This window comes from Grammomys surdaster, unplaced genomic scaffold, assembly GCF_004785775.1.
Source record: "Grammomys surdaster isolate TR1022 unplaced genomic scaffold, NIH_TR_1.0 100, whole genome shotgun sequence".
Classification (NCBI taxonomy): domain Eukaryota; kingdom Metazoa; phylum Chordata; class Mammalia; order Rodentia; family Muridae; genus Grammomys; species Grammomys surdaster.
The window spans coordinates 9,226,483-9,252,964 of NW_021604579.1; the positions used below are offsets into that span (position 1 = coordinate 9,226,483).

Genomic DNA, 26,482 nt, shown 5'->3' on the forward strand with positions numbered 1-26,482 from the left:
CACACAAGAGTTTAGCTATAAAAATTTCACCCAGAAGACAGAGATTCCTATATTTATTCATCATGTATTTATTCCTCTTCAAATAAAAAAAATCAATCAACAGAATGTAATTTATCTTATTGTCTTGCTTTATTGCTTAACTGGAGTTACTGTGAAGCTAAATTTCCTTATTTAAGTAAATGTTCATATATACAATTTAGATTTTATTTTCAAAGATCCCTATGATAAATCTGTCAGAGTCATATTTAAATTTTAGATAAAAATGACTTTTCAAGAAATTAAAATTTTAAATTTATGATAGAATGCCCAAAAGGTTAAAAATGAAATGACAATGTAAAAGCATAAAATTCCAGAAAATTCAAATAAATAAAATAAATTGATAAATTTAGAAATCAGAGAAAAGGATAAGTGTTAATGCTTAATTACATAACAACTATTCAAGTTATCGATGGAGAAAATAAACTTAGAAAAAAGTTCAAATTCAAAAGATAAAATTCAAATTCAAAGGATAAAATTCATTAATCAAATGTAAAAAATAAACAGTAGTTTAGCCATTACCGAAACATTTTATATAATTCTAAAAAATTTCTTACTCTTTCAAGATGTTACTAATTATTTTAAACAATATGGTCTTAGATTTTTACATAGCAATTCAGGATTTAGCATGATCTAGTCTCTTAAAATTCAGTAGTTTAAAAAGAAAAGGAAGAAGTAAGTTTTATAAATTGCAAAAGTTAATATGAAATAGTCACTATTTTAATGTTTCTAAGTATAGAAGTTCTGTCAAACCCTGTAATATTCTCCATCCCCTAAGGAGGGAATTATTGGCCTTCAGCTGGGTGGGGCCAAAGGCATTCTAAGACAGCACCTTTTCTCTCATAGGAGAAGTACTTTTTTAGAAACAGTGGCCCTCTTTGGTCACACTGAAGAAAATACAGACAGCATTAACAGACTCTTTCCAGATGGTCTGAGCTAAGTGACAGTCTCAAACATCTTATGAATACTGCCCAAAGCTAGGATTGCTTATAAAAAGCCTCTAGAAATTCCTGTATAAAACAGAAGCATACATGTATAAACACATGACACATTTGAAAGAGACTTTTCAAATAAAACAGAAACATACTCCACAATGAATGTTGCAAACAATTTCCAAATTAATATTTTGAATAATACTATAAAATTTTTAAGAATTATCAAGAATAATAATTTTAAGTATTATCAAGAGCTCTCACAACATTTGTATTTCTAGGTCAAGTCATTGAGTGTATCTACTGTAATCATTGATTCTCCAGTTAATTAAAATTAAAAACCTAATAATGAAACATAAAGAGAGTTTCTACCAGAACAGATAAGCCCTCTTTAACAGGGTCAACATTAGCTATAATGAGCTACCTTTATTCCTTAGCTGTGAGACATAACTCACCTCTTGAACGGTACTGCTTCCTGAGAAGTTCAGGTTGTACTCCCGCTGGACCTCTCGGTGGGTGATGATCAGCATGAAGTTTTGATTTAATGATTCCTGCAGGGCACTGAAAGGGTTGAAAGAAAAACAAGGAACTCAGAGATGAACAAGTTCTAGCTTGCTTCACAGCTAGCTACAAAAACCCCAGGAGTATCCTAACCTCCACACAGGCATGTCCGGGCCCAATGTTATCATCTTTTCAGCTCCTAAAGGCAAGAGAGCATGCTGAGAACAACCAAGGGGAGCTAACCTGTTAACTCCTTCTCTACCAAGGTGTTTTAAAACTTCTATTGTAAATTCTTCAAATGCATACACATTTTCTGCAAACATTATTGTCTATTTACTTACTTCTCCAAGAAAATCAATTATCTTTCATTGTCAAATGATATTAAATATCTATGAAAATATTTATTCAAATGTACTACTGAAAGACTAATATGATTCTAATAAAACAGCTGTCTAAAAAAACATAAAACTATTGTTTATACTACAAATGGTGTATAAAAATAGAAATGTTTCCAGTAAAAATTCAGAAGATATAAAAATTTACAGAATTGTAACTGCTACACCAAAATTGTTTCAAAAGATTCTTTCACTTCAGATTCAGCAATATATAGATTTCAGAAACTGAGGAATTCAGAGCAACACTTTTAAAATCCTGTAGTAGAGTTCCCAAATGTTACAAAAATGTAACACAAAATATATATGTAATCAGTTACATAAATTAAAAAATATAAGTCATGATTCTATTTTATGTCCATATTGAGAAGTATGATCTTCATCAAAAATTTAATAAAAACCTATTACTATTATGTTAAAATTGTCTATATTGCCTGTCTTAAGTATAATTTTGTCATTGCTTTAGTCTCAGAAAATATGTTGAGTGTGCTACACAGCTCTGACCTACTTGGTTCGTCTTTTGCCAATCTGGAACACACACAGAATAAAGACGAGAACTAGGCGTCTAATCTGTCCAGCCTATTGTCTCACAAAGATTATGAAGGTTGGTAATAGACTAAAAAAAAGCACTAATATACATCATAGAGTATTACTAATGAATTTTTAAAAATCCAACTAAAATACAAGTTTCTTGTGGGAAGGACATTTGTTGTTTTATCTTTGGTAACTGAAGATACATTTGTTTAGTAAGTAATAAATCATGAATTTCCATAAGGTAAGAGTCATATTCAACTCTGTCTTTCAAAAAACAAGGTTACCTTCTAGAAAACTATCACTCTGGTTAGAGTATGTATTCATGTATGTATGTATGTACGTACGTATGTATGTATGTATGTTTGTTTGTTTACTTGTTTACTTTCTTATTTATTTTAAGGCAACATTAGGACAATGCCTTGCAAAAAATTCAATCTAAATAAAATTACACAGTTCTCAGAAAAACATAGTATAATACGGATACAAATATGTCACTGCCAGCAGAACTGAAATAAAAACTCAAGAAAAACTAAGAGAAAGGTGCTTAACTCTGCCCTAGGTCATGGGATAAAAAAGTTCATGATGAAAAAAAGTAATCTATTACCAGAGAAGACACACGACAAGTTGAAATTCGAAGGATAAATAGAATCTTAGAATTGAACATTCAGAAGATTCACTTGGGATAAGGGTTCGAAGGACAAAACTTTGACAGAGTTTGTTGTATACTAATCTAGAGTCAAACATTCTAGCTGCTAGAGAAAAAGCAAGGAATAAGAAAAATATACATGGTTCTTGTTTTCATGAAACTTGCATTTCTAGCCAATGGGACAAAGACCAAGTAAATGAGTAATTTTGGAGAGTGCAATATATTATGAAGCAAATGAAACAGATTATAAAATAAAAGATAACAGAGGATCTGGAAAATCTAGCAAAAAGAACAGTTGAGACAGGCATCTCCAAGAAAAGAAAAAGACCTATAAATTGAAGTTAGCATAACACAAAAACTATCAACAAAGGTCTAATCATCTGGGTTCTCACTGTAAATGCAGGAAAGCCACTGGACGTTGTAAAGAGGAAAATGCTAAGGGCTAACTTCCATTTCCATCTACGAAAGATTTCTCTTGGTGCTCTATCTAGTTCTAAGAAAGGACTGGAGAAGGGGGAGACAGGAGAAAAGGTTAATTCACAAAAGAAATGAGGAAAAGGAGAAATAAATGGTAAGAATATCTAATATAGAATACAAGTTAGAGGCAAAAGACTGACAACTGATGAAGAGCAAGAAAAAAAAATACAAACCCAAGATTCCCAGTCTGAGCAACAAAGGGATAGAATTTTACGTAATGTAGATAACTGGATAGAAAATCTGAGAGTGAGGTTTTAGATATTTTAAGTTTTGATTGCATATTAAAAACGCAAAAAGAAATTTCAATATCACTGAATGGAAGCATTAAAGGCCAAGTAAACCATGAACTCAGTAATTAAAAGGTAGAGGCAGGAAGATTAGGAACTTACAGTCATCCTCAGTTATAAGGCAAGTTTGAAGCTAACCTGGGCTATCTCTCCCAGAAAACAAAACAAAAACAACAAACAAATAAAAAAAAAAGCTAAAAGACAACAATCAAACAAAACAGCCAATTAAAAGATATGAGCAGAAGAGGCCTGGGCATGCAGGCTTATGGGAGGACAAAAACAGAAAGATCAAGTTGGAACCCTAGAACATTCCAACCACCTGAAACAAAGCAAAGGAATCAGTTTAAACATTAATGGTGAAGAGGAAAATCAATAAAGCCCAGCTGAAACAACAACAAACTAGAGGGTTCTAGGGTGGAAAGAGGAGAGAAGTCACCACATGAGGGAGTCTCCAGGAGGAGCAGAAGCAGCCAGGACGAGACTAAGATAGAAGGCTGTTCATGGTGTCCCTGGCAGTCCAACACTCTGGCAACAGGAAAAGGTACCAGAGACTGACACATCTGAATTTGGTACATCTGCTCTGGGGCCTGAATGCTGTGGATACCCATTACCAGGTGTGTTCCATCCTCTGGTCTACCCGCTATAAAGCGCTTATCTCAGGTCATGGCTTTGTCCAGAACAAAATGGTGATTTGCAAGTATGCAACCATGGCCAAGGTGGCTGAGCTAAAAAGTCACACAGCCTGGGTTCTGAGTCTTGCCATGAGTCCAGATGGAGCCACAGTGGCATCAGCAGCAGCCAATGAGACTCTATGGCTGTGGCACTGCTTTGAGTTGGACCCTGCCCTATAGCAGGAAGGGGTAGGGGTAGGTAGCAAAAAGGCTAAGGATAAGTATAAGAAAGGGGAGAAACGTGTGACAGGTTAAATGGACAAGACTTCTCTTCCCATAAGCCCAAGGGCAGAAGCAAGGCATAGAGACATTTCAATTCCTGAAGCCCGTTCTGACACTGAGAATAAGCACAGCCTCTCAATAATGTTGCAGCCTGGATCAAAAGCCCAGTGAATCACCAGAGTGTGACCCTTCCAAGCAAGTCACTGCCCACACAACAGAGCAAGCTCCACAAAATGCATCTCAAATATGGGATCTCCCTTAATCCTAAGACATGGTGTTAAAGCTTGGATCTGAGATGTAAACACTAAGACACCTGCATAGAAAAGGCTTGGTGTCCAGACAATGGCATTTTGGGGTAGTGGAAACTTCGGAGGATGGGACCTATTTTCAGAAAGCAAGATATAGTCATATAGGAGGCCTGCCTTTGAAAGGGACATTGGGATCTGGCTTTCTTCCTCTCCCTCCCTCTCTTTCCATCCCTACTCGCTTCCCATATTACCTTATCACAGGCCTAAAAGTAACAGGGTCAAACATGCATGAACTAAAACTTTTGAAACTATGAGTCAAACAAAACTGTCCTCTTTGTACAGGAGGAGGAGGAGGACGAGGACGAGGACGAGGACGAGGAGGACGAGGAGGACGAGGAGGACGAGGAGGACGAGGAGGACAAGGAGGACAAGGAGGACATGGAGGACGAGGAGGACGAGGAGGACGAGGAGGACGAGGAGGACAAGGAGGACAAGGAGGACAAGGAGGACAAGGAGGAGAAGAAGAAGAAAGGCCTAGGATGGAAGACTACAAAAGATATGCTATAAAACTCAGAATTTCAAATATTTTACTATTTTAGATTTAGAAATGAATCCATTATTTATGGTTGCCTTTTTGCAAATTCTTAGATTTGTTTCTTGATTTTGATAGTAGACTAGTCTCACAGGACCAGCATCAAGTATCATACTATTTAGAAGAAAAGTATTGTGGTCAGTTTGGCAACTTCTGGGTAGCAGTAGAGATAGAGCATATACACACAGAGAGAGACACAGGCCTTAAACTGCTAGGGAATTAGGGAACCAGTTCTCAACTTTTGCTCTACCAAGGTCAGTTGGCAAGTCAATCATTCTTTCAGAAGTATTTGATGATTGCCTAAAATATCTTAAGCCCAATCTTTAGACATGAGTACTCTGTAAATACTGTTTCCTCTTCTGGAAAACAAAAAGATAGTCTTCCTTTATAGGACTACAAATATTAAACTTTAAAGAGCCCAAGAGTGAATTTTTATTGCATAAGTTATAAGGTGGCATATTCTAACACTTGAGAGATGCTCAGACTTTAAAATCTTACAGTGACAGTGTAGCACAAACAAGAAGTGCTTTTGTAGTAAGTATTCTTCATGATTTATCAGTTTGTACAGGAGAAAAAAATTTTTGATGGAGTTGGGGAGACAGCCTAGTAAATAAAGTCCTTTTTTTTTTTTCAGGACTAAGACCTAAGTTTTTACCCTAAGAATCTAGGTAAATGGTAGACTACACTGAAACTTTAGCACTGGATGTGGAGTAGGGATACAGACAGGAATATTCCAGGCGTTAAATGAGCAGACAACATATACCAAATAGCAAGCTCCAGTTTTATGATGAGAAACTATCTCAAAAAAAAAAGAAAGAAAGACACCACAAAATTGACTGCTGGCCTTCATGCACAAGTGAAAACACCTACACAGAGCTTTCCGATAATGGAACATACTTGTATATCGAACCTAACGTTACCCAGAATCACAGTTTATTTTTATTTTTGCTGTTTGTCGGGAGAGGGCATTTCATAAAAGTCTTATTTCAGGTTGATCTACTGTAGGACCTTGAAAGGCAGCCTGGTTTCTGGTCAAGCACAAGTTAGAAACCTCTGGAGACCCCAGGTGACCCCAAGGGGCCCCAGGTGGGACCCAGGCGATCCTAAGGGAAGGCAAGTGTTTCGCCACGCCCCCAGACTCTAGGCTCCTGATACAGGCCACAACCCTCCATAGATTTGTGTCTTTCAGTCACATAAGGGCAACGCCCCTACTAGCCCCTCCACAAAGTAGAGAGCATGACTATAGGCTTCGGAGCCTCAAGACAGATCTCCATATTAATGAAGTACCTAAAGGCCAGAAGGGCTTAGCCAATTAAGTTCTCCTTCCCAGACACTCCTCCTTGCAAAAGGTATTTAACCTCAGGCCCTGAGAAACTAGGATAGTTTTTTCATCTACTTTCTGCCATGACAATAAACATCTTAAAACCATGGACTGTTTCTTTTCATTGGGATCTGTCTTGGGAAGCAATGGAGCAGGCCTTCTGCTACAGAGCCACCATCTAATCTCCCCCAGAAGACCTCTCTGCGTTCCCAGCCACAGTGACCACCAACCCAAGTAAGCCAACTGTGACAAGCCAAGGATTCTCCCCGCAGGGCGCAGCTGTAGCTTCTCTTCCCATCTCCCTTTCAGCCGGGGGGCCAATCCAGCCCTTGGCCCCACTTTGTTTTCAGCTCTTCCGAGGCTCTCAGCAGCGCCTGGGTGCCCAACAGCCTGAGAACCAGGCCCGGGGACCCCCCAGCAGTCCCCAGGTACCTCAGACTGTGCTTCCCCACCCGTAGAGCGGGGTTCCCGAATAGCTTGCCCAGGCGGTGCAATCAAACTTTCCATCAAACTACCCATGACCCGCCCTGAGTAAGCCCTGTGACGGGGCAGACTCCCCACTTTAACCCATCTACCCTATTCATGATCCAAGGGAAAATGATTTGCCTGTTGATGGCAACATTCTCCATCTCAGACTCTAGCCTGGTTCGTTTGCCTTGTCATCAACAATTAACAGTCGGTCTTCCAAATACTAAAATATATAAAGCATTAATAAGAACTTCATGTCAACTACACGAAATTATAATCACATCAATTTCACAAAGGAAATTGTCACTACTTTTCTTGTTCAACGTCACATGCACAAAAATGAGGTATTTGTTAAGGACTAACTACAGAGATTATAGTCATGATTTGCCTTTTGGCATTTAGAAAGTGAGCCCAGTAAGATCATATCTCTGCCTTTACTAAGTTTACTAAGAAACAGGCAAACATATTTTTACATGTAATATTATGAGCTACAATTCCTAATATTGATTTTCCTATAGTGTTAGCTACAAAAACACTTTAAAAATACATAATTTTACTAAAAAAAAAATCCCACAGAAACTAACATGAACAAAATATTTTGTTTTGTGAGTTTTTTAGTTTGTCCTTTTTTAAAAAAAAAAACACAGAGTCAAGGTTGTAAAGAATATATGCATGGTTTTATTAATCTGAGAGGGTTACCTGAGCAAGTTTCCTAACTGGAAAATCTAACAAAAAAAAAATTTAGAACCTCAGTCACTGCATCTAGGAGAAATTTTCTCCTTAATAGTATCTTGTAACAGACAAGTGAGTTAGCTATAGTTAGGTGCACCCAAACTTTAGCAGTCTCTCTTCTGAGGCAAAGTCTTCCATTCTGTTTCAATAATGGATCTTTAACCTATAAGGAAGATTGTCAAACACAATGAACTTTTGACGAGACATAACTGCTCCTGACAGTATTCCCATTCCACTTCAAGGAAGGTGATGAACATCAAAACCTCCAACGTGGAGTTGCTTCAAGTGTGGCAAGCTAACCACCCTAATGCCCTAATTTTATCTGCAGACAGAATGCTGTCCAGAAAGGACAAAAGGATGCAGGATAAGTGACTCCTAAGCTCTGACAAGACAGGGTAAGCTAGACCTTCAAAATTTCTGTTTTACTTAAGGTCTGTCAGATGTTTTGGAACAGAAAGCTGAAGATAGATGCTCCAACATTATGAGAAATTTTGAGTACTGTTTAGGCAGTTAGATGTATGTCATTTCTATAGTTTTGGAAGCTGTGTATTTGTGTTTCCAGCATACTCAGGTAATATTTAATCCCTTCTCAAATCTCTGACAGGGTTAGAGACGAGATAGTCATAGTCTCATAATTAAGTTGTTTAGTATTGAAGATGTTCTAGATTTAAAGGGATAGTTTTCAGATTGTAATACAAGCTAAAACCAAACATGATTGAGGTACAAAATTGTACACTCTTTAAGTTAGGATAGATGATAAAATACTTTATCTGCATAGCCGAATATAATGGGGTAAGTGTACATCATATCTTATAGTTTGCATAATTGTTATAATTGTATTCAATTTATATCTGAGAGAAGAGCCCTTTAATGGATTAAAAGGGAGAACTGTTGAGGTTTTATCTTTTACTGTCTATTGTAATGCCAAGTATGGGCCCCAAAGACCTGGAGTCTACACATAGCCCCTGTGACCCTACCCCAAGTTATTTCTGATTGGTGAATAAAGATGCCAACAGCCAATAGCTGGGCAGAAGAGACATTGGTGGGATTTAGGTTTCCAAGGGTTGGATCAGAGAAGAAGAATGTGCAAGAATGAGGGAAAAAAAGCCACCATGGGTTAGCTGAGCCATAAAAACCTAGCCCTGTGGGCTAGCCAAATAGAGTTATGAGCAGCCCAGATGAAACACAGTAAGTAGTAAGTAATAATTCAGGTTTATTGATAGGAAAGTAGATTCTAATAGTATGGAGGCTGGATATCTGCTCAGTTCATGTGGTGATTAAAGCTTATTAAAAATATAAAAGCTGTGTGTGTCCTTCATCCGAGAACTCAATGATCTAAGGCAGGGTAGAAGCCTCAAGCTGACTGGGATTTAAATAATTTCTACAACAGTAAAAAATAATACAATGCTCTTAAGTATCATGTTTTCTCTTCAATTTAAAAGAAAAAGGTAAAAGGCAAATAAGTAAAGTTTATGTTTATTTTAAAAAAATTTTATGTATGATATCAGAAGTAACCATGCAAGAAAACCCAAGAGGCCTCAACCCTACACAAAGAATTACAGGCAACTAAGGACTGCTGAGAACAGAAGAGAGCACACTAACTGCTTATCTAATACCAAATGGTCAACCCTGAAAACATATATAAATACAAATATCATTATAAAGACTGAGAAGGTTATATTTAGTAATATTTATGTTTTCATACATATGGGGGAGGAAGAGAGACTGAGCAGATTTTATTTAGAAGTATTTATGTATACATATATACATGTAACAATAATAAAAAGGAGGACATGAATTTAAAAGAGTGCAAAGAGGATATTATGGAGGACCTGGAGGGAGTTAAGGTAAAGGGAAAATAATATAATTATATTATGATTTTTTAAAAGAAATAATTTTAAAATATCATTAATTTACAGAGAGAACATGTGTACCACACATATCAAAATCACAGGACAATCTGAAGAAGTCAGTTCTTTCCTTCTACCAGGTGGGTCCAGGGGATCATACTCAGGTCTGCTGGCTTTGTATCAAGTGCTTGCTTACTAGGCTATCTTACCAGCCTTCAACTAGGCAACCTTTTCAAAAGCAGTACAAATGTAAGCTCAATGAAAGAAACGATTTTACTTGAATATGACATATGTACTCTCTTTATTATGTTTTGCCATTGTGATTTTTCTTTCAATTAGAATATTTATACTTATCAACAAAGACATGTTTTGGTTTCTACAGACAAGGGGTACTAAAACTATTAGTGTTTGCTTTAGCCGATAGACTAAAACCAATGTTTAAAATATAATCAAAATAATGTTTGAAGAAGTGATTGTTTACAACAAATCAAAATAAAAGAAAGTAAAATTAAATGAAAGCTAACCACATTAAATGCCTAAGAGGCAAAGTAATAAACATTTTACATATAGTCTATCATAATTATTTTAATGTATTCATTAACTTTTCTTTAAGAGCTAGCATCACTACAATGTCTGGTTTTGGCTCCAAACTCCTAGAATCAAATGATCACTGTCCTAGCCTATCTAATAGCTGAGGTAAAAGGAAAAAGAAACTGCATCTAACCACTTTCTTCATTTTAAAACTATGAAGAGAGTAATATTGACTGTCTTCAATCAATAGTAACAGTAATCATAAGATCCTCTCAGCAATTCCTTCATTCCAGAATCCCCTCTGAAAGTCTTTAGTATGCAAACGATTCAGTTATTCTAAATCACAGCCTGACTGCCCATTCATTATGAAAAGATCTAGAGAAAAAACTCACTGTTTAAAGTTATAAACCCACCAAAATCAAACAAAGTAGAAAAGAGAAATTTACTCTAAACTTCAGGGCTAAATATTCATGTCCTTCCCAAAATTCAGATTGAAATTTTAACTCCTAGTGTGATATACAATATTTGAAGGTGGCTTTCTGTTCTGTAAACAGGTTACATTTCTTTTCCTGAGCTGAATATAGATAGATCACTACATCCATTTATATGAGATTTTGTTGTTTAATCATAGTCTAATAACTGAAGCTAGCAATAGTAACTTATTTAAAACACCAGAAATTTATATAATAAAATGTTCATCATTTTAGAAAAATATAATTTGTATCTTTCTAAACATTAAGATTTTCTTTTTGTCCCTTTTTAATATTTTGTGAACTACAATTATCTTTTTATCCTATGAGATACATCAGATTTTGAATTAAAAAGCAAAACACATGTAATTTAAATTTCTATTCTAAACTTGAGTCACATGAGGTCTTGTCAACAAAAGACCAAATTTACTATAATTATAGATTATTTACACTAAAACAAAATAAGAAATCAATATGTAAATGTAATGTTTGTTGTAGCTAATGCAGCCAGCAATGACAGATTAGGTTCAAATAGCAATCAGTTTGAAAATCTGGCACATATGTAAATGAGCTAAGGCCTTGATGTTTACATATGATTGTATTTCATTGAGGATTTTAAAATTGTCTTAGGAACAGCATAAAAATAAAATGTTAATCTTTCCACTATAAATATGACTTGAGCTATTATCATAACCAAAACTAGGTTTTGCTTCTGTCCAGTAAACTAACATTCTAGCAATTCTGAGCTGAAGATTACCTCATTCTTAATTAACACTCTGCTACAGTTGTTAACATCCTCCAAGACACCATGTTATCATCACCACAAGTTCTGTAACAATTTTAAAACCATGTTTAACAAAGGTTGGCCTCTGAGTCTGCAGCTACTTTTAATTGCTTTCTTTGCTGACAATTAAATAGGTCTAGAAAAACAAACATTTCATTTTACATAATTCCTAATAACATTTTTCAAGATAATTTCAAATTCCAGGTGGCCTTATGCCTATAATTACAGTTTATCAATACAGTGATATATTATATTCAACAAAATGACTTAACCAAAAGTATGTAAGACTAATCAAAACATGGTAATTAGTGGTGCTACTGATATATTGTGATCTACACAACTGGAAAATAGTAAGTGTATAAACATGATTCCATTTGTTAAGGGAAAATATAAAGAAATAATTATATTTGCAATGTATTAAGTTTCTTGCTTCATGAATTAGTGAGCAACTTTCTGACTGTCCATTAAATAAGTTCCCATCATAGAGAATACCTGCAGCTCTTTTTCAAAGTGTGATGCTAACAAGCAAATCTCAGTAGTCACCAACCTATCAATAGGCAGTAAACTGTATAAATGGATTTGGTGCATCACTCCAATTAGATGTGCTGTGGCCGCCATTGATGTTTTAATTGGGGACAGGTTTCTTTTTTCATCCGGAATGTATTCTTCTTAAAATGAGCCACTTTTAAAGATCTTCTTATTAAAAACATTTACTAACTTAAAAAGTCTAATAATAACGTTAATTAGAATTAAACTTATGAGAACAAAGGTATAGGAATTTGGTCAAATATGACCTTCATTCTTTTAAACTGGCATTTTGGTCTATTTTCTTAAGTATTTCATGTGTGTTTGATTTGAGTTACTCAAATCTGCTACAGCTTATAATATCAGTAAATAAATCTGATACACAATTATGACTCATCTGTCTTTCTTTCTAATTTTGCTGACTTGAACATACATGTCCACAATTGTTGTTTTGTATGTATTACTGGCAAATTGTCCCTTGATGCCATTTGCCTTAAAATGAAGCTCAAGTATCATTAACATTATTATACTACATTCTTGTAAGTAATATTAGCGTAGAGTACTTAGGCATTACTTCTTCCTCCTTTGTTTTCCATTTTTCCTGCTATTATCTTAAAGGAATTTTTGAAGATCCAAATTTAGAATTTCTGTCTTAGCCCTACTTGACCTCGAATGAGTTACATTGCTTCAAACTCTGCTTCTAAAACTGGAACTAAGGAGACTGTGGGCATACTCTTACCAGACTAAGGTGAGGGCAGCTGCTTTTAATAAAATAAAAAAAAAAGTTTAATACCATCTTATTTACAGGTATTGTTAGTATATTTGATTTGTTTTTCCATTGAATGATATTTTATTCTACAGTTGTTTTTAAATTCCTATCTATTAATACATCAACTAAGTCTTTTTCTAGATGAATTTAGGTTGCTTTCTTTAGTGTCTACCACTATTAAGTGTGATATGGATACTTAGGCTTATGTTTTTAAGTATAGACTAAAGCTAATCAGAATTATACAACCTTCCAAACATGTCATATCTCTGTCCTCACCTCACCTTTCACTCAACTTCCTCAGTGCAAAATGTTTAAAAATATCTACTTACGATTTACTGTAAGGATTTAGGGAAAATACTGTGTGCAAAGGGCTTGGCAGAAATGACAATTATTATGTCACCATCCTTATCAAATACTTTACATTTTCTTGAAATTCCTTCTATCCTTTGAGTAATATATATTTTCTATTTCAGCATTTTCCATAATTTGGACTTTGTCATTCTTACTATAACTATTGAAATCCAGAAATCAGACATATCCTCCAATTTGGCACCAACTGTCTATCTACCTTTCCTACTGCCTCTGTTAGCTAACTTGATTTCAATACTTAATCCTGGACTCCAATCCTGTCTCCCTACTCAGAAGTGACCCTTGGAATTACCCCTTGAATTCATATGTTGAAGTCTTAAACTCCAATTTCATGGTATCTGAAATACGGTCTTAAGGAGCTAATTCAGGTCATAAGGTTGAAGCCTTAATCCAGTGGGATTGGTGTTCTTATAAGAAGAAAGAAAAAACAGTTCACTCACTTTTTCTTTCCCTGCCAAGCAAGGATATTCTGAGAAATTGGCAATCTACAAGTCAGGGAAATGTCTTCATCACAAACTGACCTAGTCTGCATTTCTGTCTTGACTATAAATCTAAAGTTCTAAAATTATGTTGCTAAACCAGCTACTTTATACTATTCTGTTACAGATGCTCCCACAGACTAACATTCCCATACGCCTTCCAGAACCAGGCTTTGTTTGTTTTACTTGTTCACATTTGCTGTCTTGTTTGCCTCCTATTCCAAGTAATTCTTCTCCTTAAACTTACTTCCCTTTACAATCAAGTTCTCTGTGGATAAAACATGCTTTCATTTCTCACTTACTCTTTAAAATGTACTAAAGCCCAATTCTCACTTCTTCTACTCTACCAAAATCTACCTTAACAAAACCAACCAAATTCCCAACTAAATGACCTTTTTAACAATCACCATGCTAGTTCCTACCTCAGCACTTCATACAGTCTTCACTTGAGACTGCGCCTATGTGGGTAGTGATACAGGTTTTCTGGAAAGGGGATGAGTCAGCTCGAAACATCTAACTCTGAATTATATGTGACACATAGATGAAAACTTCTGAGAAAACTGGGACATGAGAGTTTGTAAATACAAATTTCTTTTAAGGGGTTATTTAAATATCTTTTAAAAATTGAAAGGTTGAAAATAGATTCCAAGAGGTATAATAAGAGAGACCGCTGAAAAAAGAACTCACAAGGATATCAATGTTTAAACCAAATGAGAAAAGAAATACTACAGAAGAGACTGGATGAAATTGAGTTTTAGGGTTAGAATAAGCAATGAGGGATAATTAATAAAATTATCTGGAATAGAAAGAAAAATTTTAAAAGGTTCACTACTTTTAATGAATAGGCTACAAGCTCATTGAGAACAGAGCTTATCTTTTATCTATTAATTAATAAAAAACATTCTGATGAACCGAATCATTCTATAATAATGAAACATATGTAAGTAGCATTTCCCCTTTTATAATTTTATTATGATTATAATTTCATTTGCAGCTGTGCCACAGGGATAATACAGCACACTTTCAACATTCCTGAACTCTATTCTTAAAAGGATTTAAATACTTTCAACTGTCACAAAGATTATGATTAAAAACTTCACTCTAAAATTCTCAGCTTGAAATTATGTTTTTGAAAACCAAGATTTACATTAAAATAATTCTGAACTCAATTACAAATGTTCATATTATAATTTATATTGTTATAATTTTTTGGTACCAGAAAGAAATTGTCAGTATAAAGATCAATTACGAGGCACCCCCTAGTGGCAATAAAATCAAGATAGGAAGGCAAGACAAGAAGGTAGAATCTTTATAGTTCTGACCAAAACTTGAAGAAAATCATAGGTCAGTACAATTTAAAAGCATGGTAATTTATATCTGTTTTAGTAAGTAACTTACAAAATACTGAGCCTGAGAAAAAGATTCAAAGTTTTTACAAAAATGAATAAATATCTATAAAATGAGCTCTGACTTTTTAAGAGGTCTCAATTAAATGTGTATTAATACAACTTTTTCAATGCAGTAAGTCTTTACATATGAACCTCAAAACTCAGTACTATATCATTTGTCTTTCTTTGAGCTTTTCTCATTGTTCCTACACACGCAACAACATCATTAATATTTGGAAAAAATCAACAAGCCAACTAAAAAACACTTTATCACTAGTACAATCAATATATACAGGGCATTTGCTACACTCAATACTACTACATTAAAATGCAACTAGATAATGGATCACTGTACACATGTATTGAGTTCTATGAGAACTAAAATAATAAGTCTCTCTAACCTGAGAGCCTATGTGTGTGTGCTTCTAGCTTTGCCCTATAGAACTCACTGCCTTTTCTTCAAAGTTGTATCTTCTTTAGCAATAAGAGACTAATGTTGCATTTATTCTTTCTCCTCCCTATAACCTTTCAACAAAAGAAGGGCCATTTGGCCCCCTACGCTCACTCCCTTAAGTGCTGGCAAGGAACTCAGAACCCTAAATACAGTATGTAGCACTGAGCAATAGCTCTATTTTGTTTTGACTATTTTTAATATACAGGCATTTCCAACAGATTTTCTTTAAAAGAGGCATCTACCATAAATCAAATTAATAATCTCATCTAAACAGTATGAAAATTGATACACTTAACAGTTGCTAGTAAGTTAAAGCTTACATAAAATTTTTATTGGTTATAATAATACAAAACTTAGAGAAATTACTCATCAATTTTTTTCCTTTCAGATTTCCAGGAAAAGTAAATACCTTACCCAGCATGACTGGATGATGAAGGTGGTGGTAAGTCTGGTGTGAGGACATAAAGACTGTTGTTTTTTGGCAAGTGTAGTGATTTTAAGACCGTCTGGAATAGAAAAGAAGAAGAGAAAACAAAATTAAATGTTGTGTACATTAGTAATTTTTAACAATTCTTGAATGTTTTGCAACTTTTAGGTTGATCTTTCAACTTTTGGTAATTTTCTAAATATAACAGAAGAGCAGCTAAATCCAAACCATCTTGTTTCTGCTATTTTTACTGTAAATTAATACAAATCTGAACATTACAGCATGAGGAAAACTTTTAGCTCACAGGAGATGCATACAGATAAGAGCGCAGCTAAGAGTCATCAATTTTTCCACTGAAGTATACTCATAGGAAAAAAATTAGTAATGCAGGCTTTAGACCTGGGGGTGGGGGGGAATCATAGAAAGCACCTCAAACCAAGGATTCTTAACAATGAGGAGCTGTAGCCTAAGAGGTTATGCGACTTTGACTATGGACTCTAGGTCACTTTATTCTGACTCTAGAGATCTTTTTTGTTAAATCTCACTGGTGAGTCATACCCACATACACTGATTTATTCACTGTCACAAAACTCCTACATTTTATACTCCCAATCTTGTGTTAGCTCATGCTAACATGTATACACATTAGGAAATTCATTTCCACAGCATGCACTCAAGGGCATGCACTTAAATTCATCAAATTTTACTGCATTACCTCTCTGTACGAAGACCATCCTAATCATAAGACTAGCTAGAAAAACCTAGGAATCCTTATTTGGGTACAGTACGGGAGAGGTGCTGTTTTAGTAGGATTAAAGTCATCTATTCAGTTGAAAATTAGAAGGTAGTAGTTTTGTTTTGTTTTGTTTCATTTTGTTTTGTTTTAAACTAAAGATAAGGCAGGGAATGAGGATGAAGAATATGAAGTAGGGAAGCTTCATAATTTTAAATTCGAGAATCAGAGGCTATGCTCATTGAGGGAAGGTTTGAAGGTAGCAAGGCTACCAACAAAATTATACAGAGAAAGAGCACTTCAGACAAAAGCAGCCAGTACAAATGTTTAAACAAATAAATAAATGTAATTTCTTAAGTTAAAAAATGGCAGAAATAATGGATTGAAGGCATGAGTTGGAGAATTGTTGGAGCTAGAATATTGAATCAAATGAATTAAATGATGAAAACTACTCAGAAAAAAAAAGGAACTTGAAATTAAGATGAAAGCTTCTGCCATTGTTAAAAGAATATTAAAAGCATGCAGAGATGAGTGAAGCAAAGTATAGTGAAAGACTTTTATAGGGAGAAGGTCGAAGGAACTAAGTGGCCAGTGTAAGAATAATTTACAAGATATTGAAATTAGTAAGAGGGGCTGGAGACCGCTCTGCAGGTAAGTGTGCTTGCTGCTCTTGCAGAACCAGAGTTTGGTTCCCAGTACCTCAGCCAAGCGGCTAAACCATCTGTAACTCCATCTCCTGGGATCCAACACCCTCTTTTGGCCTCTGGAGGCAGCTATACCCACAAGTGCATAGACATAAGCAAAAAAATAAAATAAATCTTTTTTTTTAAATGTCTAAGTCTTGCTAGAATTTAGAATTAAATTAATAAGAATTAAGTCAAAGAGTAATTATGAGCCAGAAGCTAACAATCATAAAGAAACAGGATAACTTCATTAAGTTATCAAAAAGATATAACCTTTTGACATAAATTCACAGCTGAAGGAATTCTGATAGAAAAGACAGATAATGATCTAGAGCTAAAAATAGACACATATTTTGCTATTTATTCCAACTGTAAAAGGACTACCAAAATGAAACTAACACTAAGAAGACTGCAAAGGAACCAACTTCTTGAGGAAGATGGCTTTCACTTAGAAGACAGACAGAAAAGGAAATGTACATGAAAGAGTTTAATAAAAGTAATTTTGCTAATGATGGATTAGTTCCATGGCACATAGCAAAAAGGCTTACAGCACTATAGAGGAAGGAAAGATAAGACAGGTACAGAATGTACAGACTATGAAGATTCAGGAGAGGAGTGATTTGGAAATCTCAAACTCCTTACAATGATTGGCTTAAACAGGTAAAGGGTACCAAAGTCAATCCTGGCAGGAGTCAAAACAAATAATAATGGCAAGGCTGTAAGTGTTAAAAAGCAAGGAGTACTTAAGGAATCCTTAAGTAAGGATTCCTTAATTCTGCAGATGAAGAAAAAGACACCTGGAGAAAGGTGATCTTACCCAAGCAGGCCACAGGAAGAACTTTTAACTGCTCCATGAGAGGGCCCATCTTACTAAGTGCAGTCTTAAATAAAAATAAATACCCTAATTATTTACATTGGAATGACATTTCTGTTGTATTCCACTTCTTTTTCTTCTCCTCCTTTTTCTGTATGTTTTCTATTGCCCATTCAATTAACTTCACAACCTATTAAAGGTTTATGGTGCATGGTTTGAAAACAAACACAATACACAATTACCTATAAGATTACAACCTATCGGGATACATGAATATCTGAAATTTTATGTTAAATATGGAACATCCTTTTGAAATTAGTGTGTTCTCTCAATAATGTTAGCATGCAAACCAAGTGTATACACTTATACACAGGAAATTTATCTTTAGCTTTCATCTTTTATTACTTTGTGAATTAGAAAAATATTCTTAGCACTCAATCAAGTCATTATTCTACTTTTGTCAATCTACTATCCAACGAGTCTCCATCAAATCTTCCCCATCAAAACATATATGGCATGATTAAATAAAATGGACCCTTTCTTTAAGCCATTTATTCATGCATTCATCCATGAACCTTTATTTGATACCAATATACCAAGAATTCTATCTACACTGGTGACAGAAACAGATATGACCCCTCTTCTTCTTATACTGATATGGTAGGAAATCACAGAATGAGAGCCAAATGCCTACTGCACAGATAGTATAAAGCTAAAACTCAAAGAGAGAAAGAGCCATTTACGTAAAGATTTAGAGGTAATAATGGTTCCAAAGAATTGAACAGTATCTGTCAGGAATTGTGTAAAAAGTTCAATCCTAGTAAAAAGTTTTTTAAATAAGCCATGGAACAGAAGCTTAGAGTAGAAAATCTCAATGGGCACTTGTAAGGTTGAGAAAGGTATAAAAGCTGTATTTCAACAAAAGCGCAGTGTTCTTCAATTCATGTTTTCAAAAGATCATTCTGGCTGCTAACCTTGGAGTGAACTAGAAGTCGCCATAATGTAATGGTGATATTACATTAGTCCGGGTAGAGATACTAACAGTCTTGATTAGACAGTTACAATAAAAATACTGAAAAGTATCCTTGGTTAAGAAATATTTTAGAAATATAATCAATAGAACTTACCAAAGTATACTTTGTGATATTTTGTGAGGTGTTGTGAGATAAAGGAAAAGACTCACAACCATTATTTTTTGTTTTACCAGTGGCTACACAAGGCTGACTTTATTGAAGAAAACTAGTAAAACAAACAAACAAAAATAAAAAAAAATAGGAGAGAATCAAGAGTTCTCTTTAAAGCATGTCTGTCTAAGATGTCATTAAAATATTTGAGAATGAAGTTGGTTATGGTGACTGCACATCCATAATCCCAGCACCTGGGAAGGGGAAACGTCATTATGTGGTAAACTACCTCGTGTTGTTTGAGCTCATCTGAGGCTGGCTTGGAAAGCAGGGCTGTCCCCCACCATTTCAAATCAAGCAGAAATGTCTAAAAATCTCTTGCAAGGTCTGGGAATAGGCTGCACCCCCAACCCCAGCTCCTGTGCTAGGTAGAGAAGATAATAGCAAAACAGACTAAAGGGTAAAAACATTTGTCCTTGAAAACAGCTAGAAGGTAAAACATGTCAGCAGTTGTTACTAGTTCATCTATGGCATAAAAGTGGCTGCAGTCAAAAAAAAGAGCAGGAAGTCCAGCTATGGGAAGCTCGGTCATGCTGAAAAAGCCCACTGTGAGCTAACTCCAGAAAACTGTCCTAAATCTTCTGGTCAATTTTTGCTGGATGTTGCAAGCACACAATTTGATGATGTATCTCTGACGGTTGCTATCTGTCCTCTTATTTCAAAGTTTCACCTGAGGAAATACTCTGGATGGAGAACTCCAGCTGGCTGCCTTAAAGGGGATTCCCCAAGTTGATTTCCATTGGATGTTATGAGTATCCAATCTGATGACACCTTGCTGTCTATGTATCCACCTTTTGTTATTTATTCTCTTACTTAGGTTTGCTACAAATTCTAATACTCATGCAAAACTGAAAATATAGCTATTGTAGAACATTCTCTAGACTGTACAGAACAGAAGTGAAGACAGAAAGATATGGGATTCAAAGATATCTTTAGCTACTTAATGAGTTTAAAACCAGCCTTGGCTACATGAAATCTTGTCTCAAATAACCAAAAAAGCAGAGAAAAGAAAAGAGAAAAAGGAAAGAAAGAAGAGAAAGGGGAACAAAAAGAAGATATGCAAATATAAGAGTTAATTGTCAACTTAGACATATAAATTCATTGAAGTATGGAATGAAAATATAAATTTGGAAGCAATCAAAAATTGATGCCATGAGAATCACAGAAATCCTACATTAAAAAAATATATATAATTTTAAGTATTGTAACCAAAAGACTTCCCAATTAAAAAGAATAATACCATAAGAACATTTTCAAAATGACCACCTTTCTATTAGCATCCTTTCTGACATCCTTTCTGAAAATGGATGTAATATTATTAGATTACCACAGGTTTCTCAATTAAAAAGAAACTGTAAATGATTTCATTCTTGCTGCTTATTTCTATCAACTACTCATTCATATTGTTTAAAACCCTGTTTATCAGAATAGACAAAAGCTAGGAGTGAAAATCTGTTAACAAGCAGCTCCCTAAGCTGCCCTTGATATGTACACCTCCCTTGATTTCAACCTGAGGACTACATAGCACCAAGAAGTAACAAACTAAGGACATGGACAAACTAAACTGTTTTTGTATGCTGTGCAAGTTAAAATAGCTTTTACATTTTTAAATGACTGGGGAGGAATCAAAAGAATATTTTAATGACATAAAATTTTAAAACATTAAAATTCTGTGTCCATAAGTAAAGTTAGACTGAAAAGGAGTTATGTTTGCTTTTCACAAATTGTCAGGGGTGTTCTCACTCTTCAGGAATAGAGTAGAACAGCTGTAACAGAGGTTAGATAAGCTTAAATATTTACTCCCTGGCTATACAGAAGAGGCTTGCTGGCTCCTGATATAGCACATCATTAACTGTATCAAAACTTTAAAGTTCTTGCCTAGACTCTGAAATTCTAGTAAATGTCTCTATGAAATATAATACCAAATAAATATATCAATTATACATGTGTGTGTGTGTGTGTGTGTGTATGTGTATGAATCATTTATAAATACAACTTACCACAAATCATTTACAAAATAATACACCAAAAGATTTTATTTATGCCTGGCAAAGAAATATAGACTCAGTAATTGTGTAAGAAGAATCATAATTATTTCTACCTTAAACAAAACTTTAACACTAACTCACTTCTTTCTTTCCATTCCTGCTCTCTCTTAAGGAAAAAAAAGTGAAATATTTTATACATGAGGCTGTTCATTAAAGAGTCCATAACAATAGCCACTATTACTTGAAAACTAATGGTACCTTCTGTAAATTCTCAAGATATTAATTCATTCCATGCACCTGCCACTAACCAAGGAAATGAAGAAATATTCTTACCATTTAAAATTTCCAAGTTTTAAAAGTTTCCTATTATATTTGTTCCATATGCAATACTTGGCATAAATGTACACAGTGTATGTGACTTCTTTCAGGCCAGTAAGTAATTGGTCAGTAAATTATTATTCCAGGGCACTCACTGATACCCTAAGAGGTTTGAGAAAAAGGTAAATGCTCTCAAAAAGGTACCAACCTCCTAAAAGAAAGAATACTTAAAAATAGGAAAAACATGCCACATGGTGTTTTTATTTGCATACCTAAACTCATTTAAAACCATTACTGGTTGATACTAAATTATTTAACTTGAAAAATATTATTTGGGAATTAAACTAAATTACTACCACCAAATTTACTTCTGACATATGTAAATTATCCAAAAGTAATTTTTCACGATAAACATAGTGGTGCTTGGCAAATCCTAGCATTTGGGGGCAGAGGGAATAAAGGCAGGAGGATCAGGAGTTCAAGGCCATCCTTAGCTACAAAGAAGTTCAAGTCAGCCTGTGCATCATGAGACCCTGTCTCATAAAGCAAGCAAGCACACAAAGCTAAAAACCAACATTTAGGCATCAGTTAATCATAGAACTTAATTTTATTTTGTTTCTAGACAATTAAGAAACTCACACTGTCTTCCACGTCTCCAGTCTTCCAGCCTTTTAACAGCATTTTAGGCACAGGTATCTGAAGTTCATTTTCTAGAATCTGTTTAATCTCTCCTGTACAAATACGAAAAGAACAAATGTAACTAACGAGGCAGCAACAATAATTGACTATATCAGGACATTAATATCTGGTATATAATATAGACTCAATGACATCTGACTGATCAATAATTGCTTAAAAATTAAGTACTCCAAATTTAAATTTTTTCTTATCAAATAATATGCTGCTCTACTGAAAAGCTTAGGCTACAAAATGACAAAAAATATTTCACAATTTATTAAATAGCTAATTATAAACTTCACTTTTATAAAAGCATGGCTTTCTAAAAAGAAATAGATATCAGTGGTTTAAGAATCTGAACAGAAGCCGGGCGGTGGTGGTGCACGCCTTTAATCCCAGCACTTGGGAGGCAGAGGCAGGTGGATTTCTGAGTTCGAGGCCAGCCTGGTCTACAGAGTGAGTTCCAGAACAGCCAGGGCTACACAGAGAAACCCTGTTTCGAAAAAAAAAAAAAAAATCTGAACAGAAAATAAACTAATAAGCAATATTGTTTGGAACCTAAGTGAAGCTATATTATATGACTTAGAATAATGCAATGATTGCAAGATACAAGCCAGCCACAAGGCAGCTCCTGATATAAGCCAAGCCTAAGGCAGGTTCTGATATGTTAATGAGCCAGCCCTAAGCTGTAAACACTGGTAGCCTGAATAATACAAAAGATGGCACTACCTTGCTCCCAACACATCATCTCAAGCCTCTGTGCTGATTCCCAACAGCAAGGGGATTTCGAGATTGGCCACTATGTGGCTCTGGCTCAGTTTCGCAGAACATTTCATGCATCCCTGTCTGTCAGCACTAGCTGCTGGCCAAGGCTTTCAAGGAATTTCTGGAACTTCCAACAGAGTCATCTTCTGGGCCTGAGATAGCTGAAGTAATTCACAGCAGACACTGGTCTTAAGCTCTCAAACCCCCTCCTTAAGCACCCTCACCCAGAAAAGATTCCCCAGTGGAAGCCTGCAGCATTTCCTGTTCATCCATTAACCTTGGTGAGATGTCTGTTTACATGAGACTACCTTAATCTTTGTAATACCAAGATATTGTAAGGAATGTTTCAGTAAATAAACAGAGTATATTCAAATGGCAAATCTCATGTGGACATTCTAATAGCTGAGTATCTTATAGACCAAAGGCAAGTCTTATGTGAACATTCTAATTTCTAAGCCCCTTACAGCCCACTAGATATCTACCATGTGCTCAGCACATGATTGGAGTGGAACATACATTACAAAACATAAGGTACCTCAGTATAAGGAAAACACATTTTGCAATGAAAATTAGGGTTAAAAGTTTGCTTGAAAGAAGTACAGTTACTTGCTGGTTGCTACTTCAGCATCTATAAAATAGAGGAAAGTTCTGCCTACCTCATCTATCCATGGGGTATAAGGATGAAACAAGATGTCATTCTTAAAAAAAAAAAAAAAACTAAAGACAATATATGATCTAGAAGACAAATTAAACTGTGTTGAAACAATGCAGAGTTCCAGAAGAGGGAGAAGGGGGAACTAGTGAAATAGCTAAAGGCTTTATCAGGCAGACAAAACCTAAGTGCAGCATTAAGTGAACCTGAAACCAGTCCAAAGCACAGCTGGGCTGCACAGGATATTCAAATCAAAACAGTCAAGAACATCACTTAGTGAGGACAAAAAACCTGAAAGGCTAAAATTAAATTAAAGGACAACAGACTGAAGAGACACACCAAGGAAGTACAATTTTCTCATTGATTCACAAATTCTTCTGTAGAAATCAATTCTACCTATAAGCGTACGGGTAGGTTTCATGCACTCCATTGCTTTAAGCTGATCATTCAGAATGTGCAAATTTGTCTTATATCTATCCATCTGCAAGTATGATGACTTGCTATTAATCTATAATTTAAAAAAACACATAATTCCATTGTTTTTATATTAAATGAATACAAAAGATTAAATGTTCAAATCAGGAAAATAAAACCCATGAGGAGAAAATGAAATAAGAGAAAGAATTTTATATTATATCCAGCTGCTTAAATCAGCAACAACACAAAAGAATTCTTCATGGACTTGAGGACTTCTTTTTACTTTGCTTGAGAAAAGACTGGGCCAGTAAGATAGCTCTATTAGTAATGGTTTGTGCTGTCAAGACTGAAGACCTGAATATGATACCTGGTGTCAATATGGTAAAAGAAATATGTCTCTAAAGTTGTCATCTGACCGTTACATGCATGCCGTATGTTCACACACGCACACACAATAAAATGCAATTTTAAAATTTTAAGACATTTTGTACATTCTAGGTAGTGACTAGCCATCAAGAGTTGGGGGGTTCTGATTCAAAATTGCACTTGCAGATGCATAAATCAATCTCAACTTCCAATATCGTCACTATTGAAAAATATTCTGTTTGTGGAAACAGTAAGTTAGTCATATTTGTTACCCAACCACATATAGACACGGTCTTTCTTTCATGGATAAAGGTGCTATTTATAGAGCTGTCCTTGTCTGGGCATATACATCTGCAAGGCTGCCCAGTGCTGTCCTCTTTATAGTTATCTCCACCATACACTTCTTTCTTACATTCTTGAAAGCATGCAAGCTTCCTGACTTAAAAGAAGTTCTTAGTAAGAGAGAGGAGAGGGAACTAAAGGTCTTAAAGTCCCCATTATTCTTTGCAGAAGCCTGGATAAAACTAAAACTCAACACTTTTGTTCCACATGCATAGCAGAATAGAAAATATAGCCAGTACACCAACTTTTCTCCTCTCCCCTGCTTTTCTTAGTCTCTAAACAATTCTGTTAAATTCTCACTAGTCTCCCTTTTCCTATGAGATCAGCTTTGTTGGTGTCCATGTGGGAGAACATGTTATTTTCATCTTTCTGCATTTTGCTTAATATAATGCCCTGTATTTGCATCCACTTAGCACCATATAACAGGATTTCATTCCTTTTTACTGAATGTATCCCTTGTTTATATAACAATAACATATGTTCTTGTCCTAACATTTTTTAAACCTAAAATAATATAATTTAAATCACAGCTTTTAAAGTTTTTTTAGTGTGGATATGGCAAGAGCAAACATGTCAGAGCATACATGTAAAAGTCAGAGGCCAGCTTCATCAAGTCAGCTTTCTCCTTTCACCCTATCTGAAGAAATATTTTCTTCTGGGCTGTATTGGTGCACCCCTTTAATTCCACCACTTGAGAGGTAGAGGCAGGTGGTTCTCTAATTCGATGCCAGCCTGGTCTATAGAGTGAGTTCTAGGACAGCCAAGGCTGCACAGAGAAACCCTGTCTCAAAAAAAAAAAAAAAAAAAAAACACAAACACACATGAGAGAGAGCGCTCTCTCTCTCTCTCTCTCTCTCTCTCTCTCTCTCTCTCTCTCTCTCTCTCTCTGTCACACACACACACACACACACATGCACACATAAAAGAAAGGAAAATGAAAGGAAAAAAACAAGTATTTTCAATAATATCTCTCTCTCTCTGATCTAACTATCAAGATGATATTAGTCTCATGAAATAATTATAAAAATGTTTCATCTTTCTCTATTTGTGAAGAAGGACTGATAGTATTCTTCTTAAATGTTAAACATATTCACTCATGAAGTCATCTACACTTGAGGTTTTCTTGGTAGGAAGGTGTAGCCTTTCAGTTCAATTTATAGAGTTGATATCCACATTAAATATTTACACATATGAATATAGCAAAAACACACAAATCTTATAGACAGTATTATATCTTCAGGTATCTCTTTCCTTTCCAACATAAATAATCTATGTTTTCACTATTCTAGTTCATTCTAGCAAGAAGATTACTGATTTTTACTCACCTCAAAAAGAAAAGTTTTGTTCCTTTTCTCTATGACTTATAGATTTTCTAGTTTTATTAACTTCTGCTCTTATACATAGTGTTTTCTTTCTATACTTCGTATGTCTAAACAG

General features: G+C 35.0%; 1 protein-coding gene across 1 annotated transcript in view; it reads right to left on the minus strand.

Moving 5' to 3' along the window:
* Faf1 (Fas associated factor 1) overlaps positions 1 to 26,482 on the minus strand; it is a 300,812-nt gene that overhangs the window by 200,249 nt on the left and 74,081 nt on the right. The window contains exons 5-7 of the mRNA XM_028787832.1: positions 22,465 to 22,556; positions 16,093 to 16,184; positions 1,424 to 1,529 (exon numbers count right to left, since the gene is read on the minus strand). Coding sequence (XP_028643665.1) covers positions 1,424 to 1,529; positions 16,093 to 16,184; positions 22,465 to 22,556 — 290 coding nt within the window. The remainder of the gene's footprint in view (positions 1 to 1,423; positions 1,530 to 16,092; positions 16,185 to 22,464; positions 22,557 to 26,482) is intronic.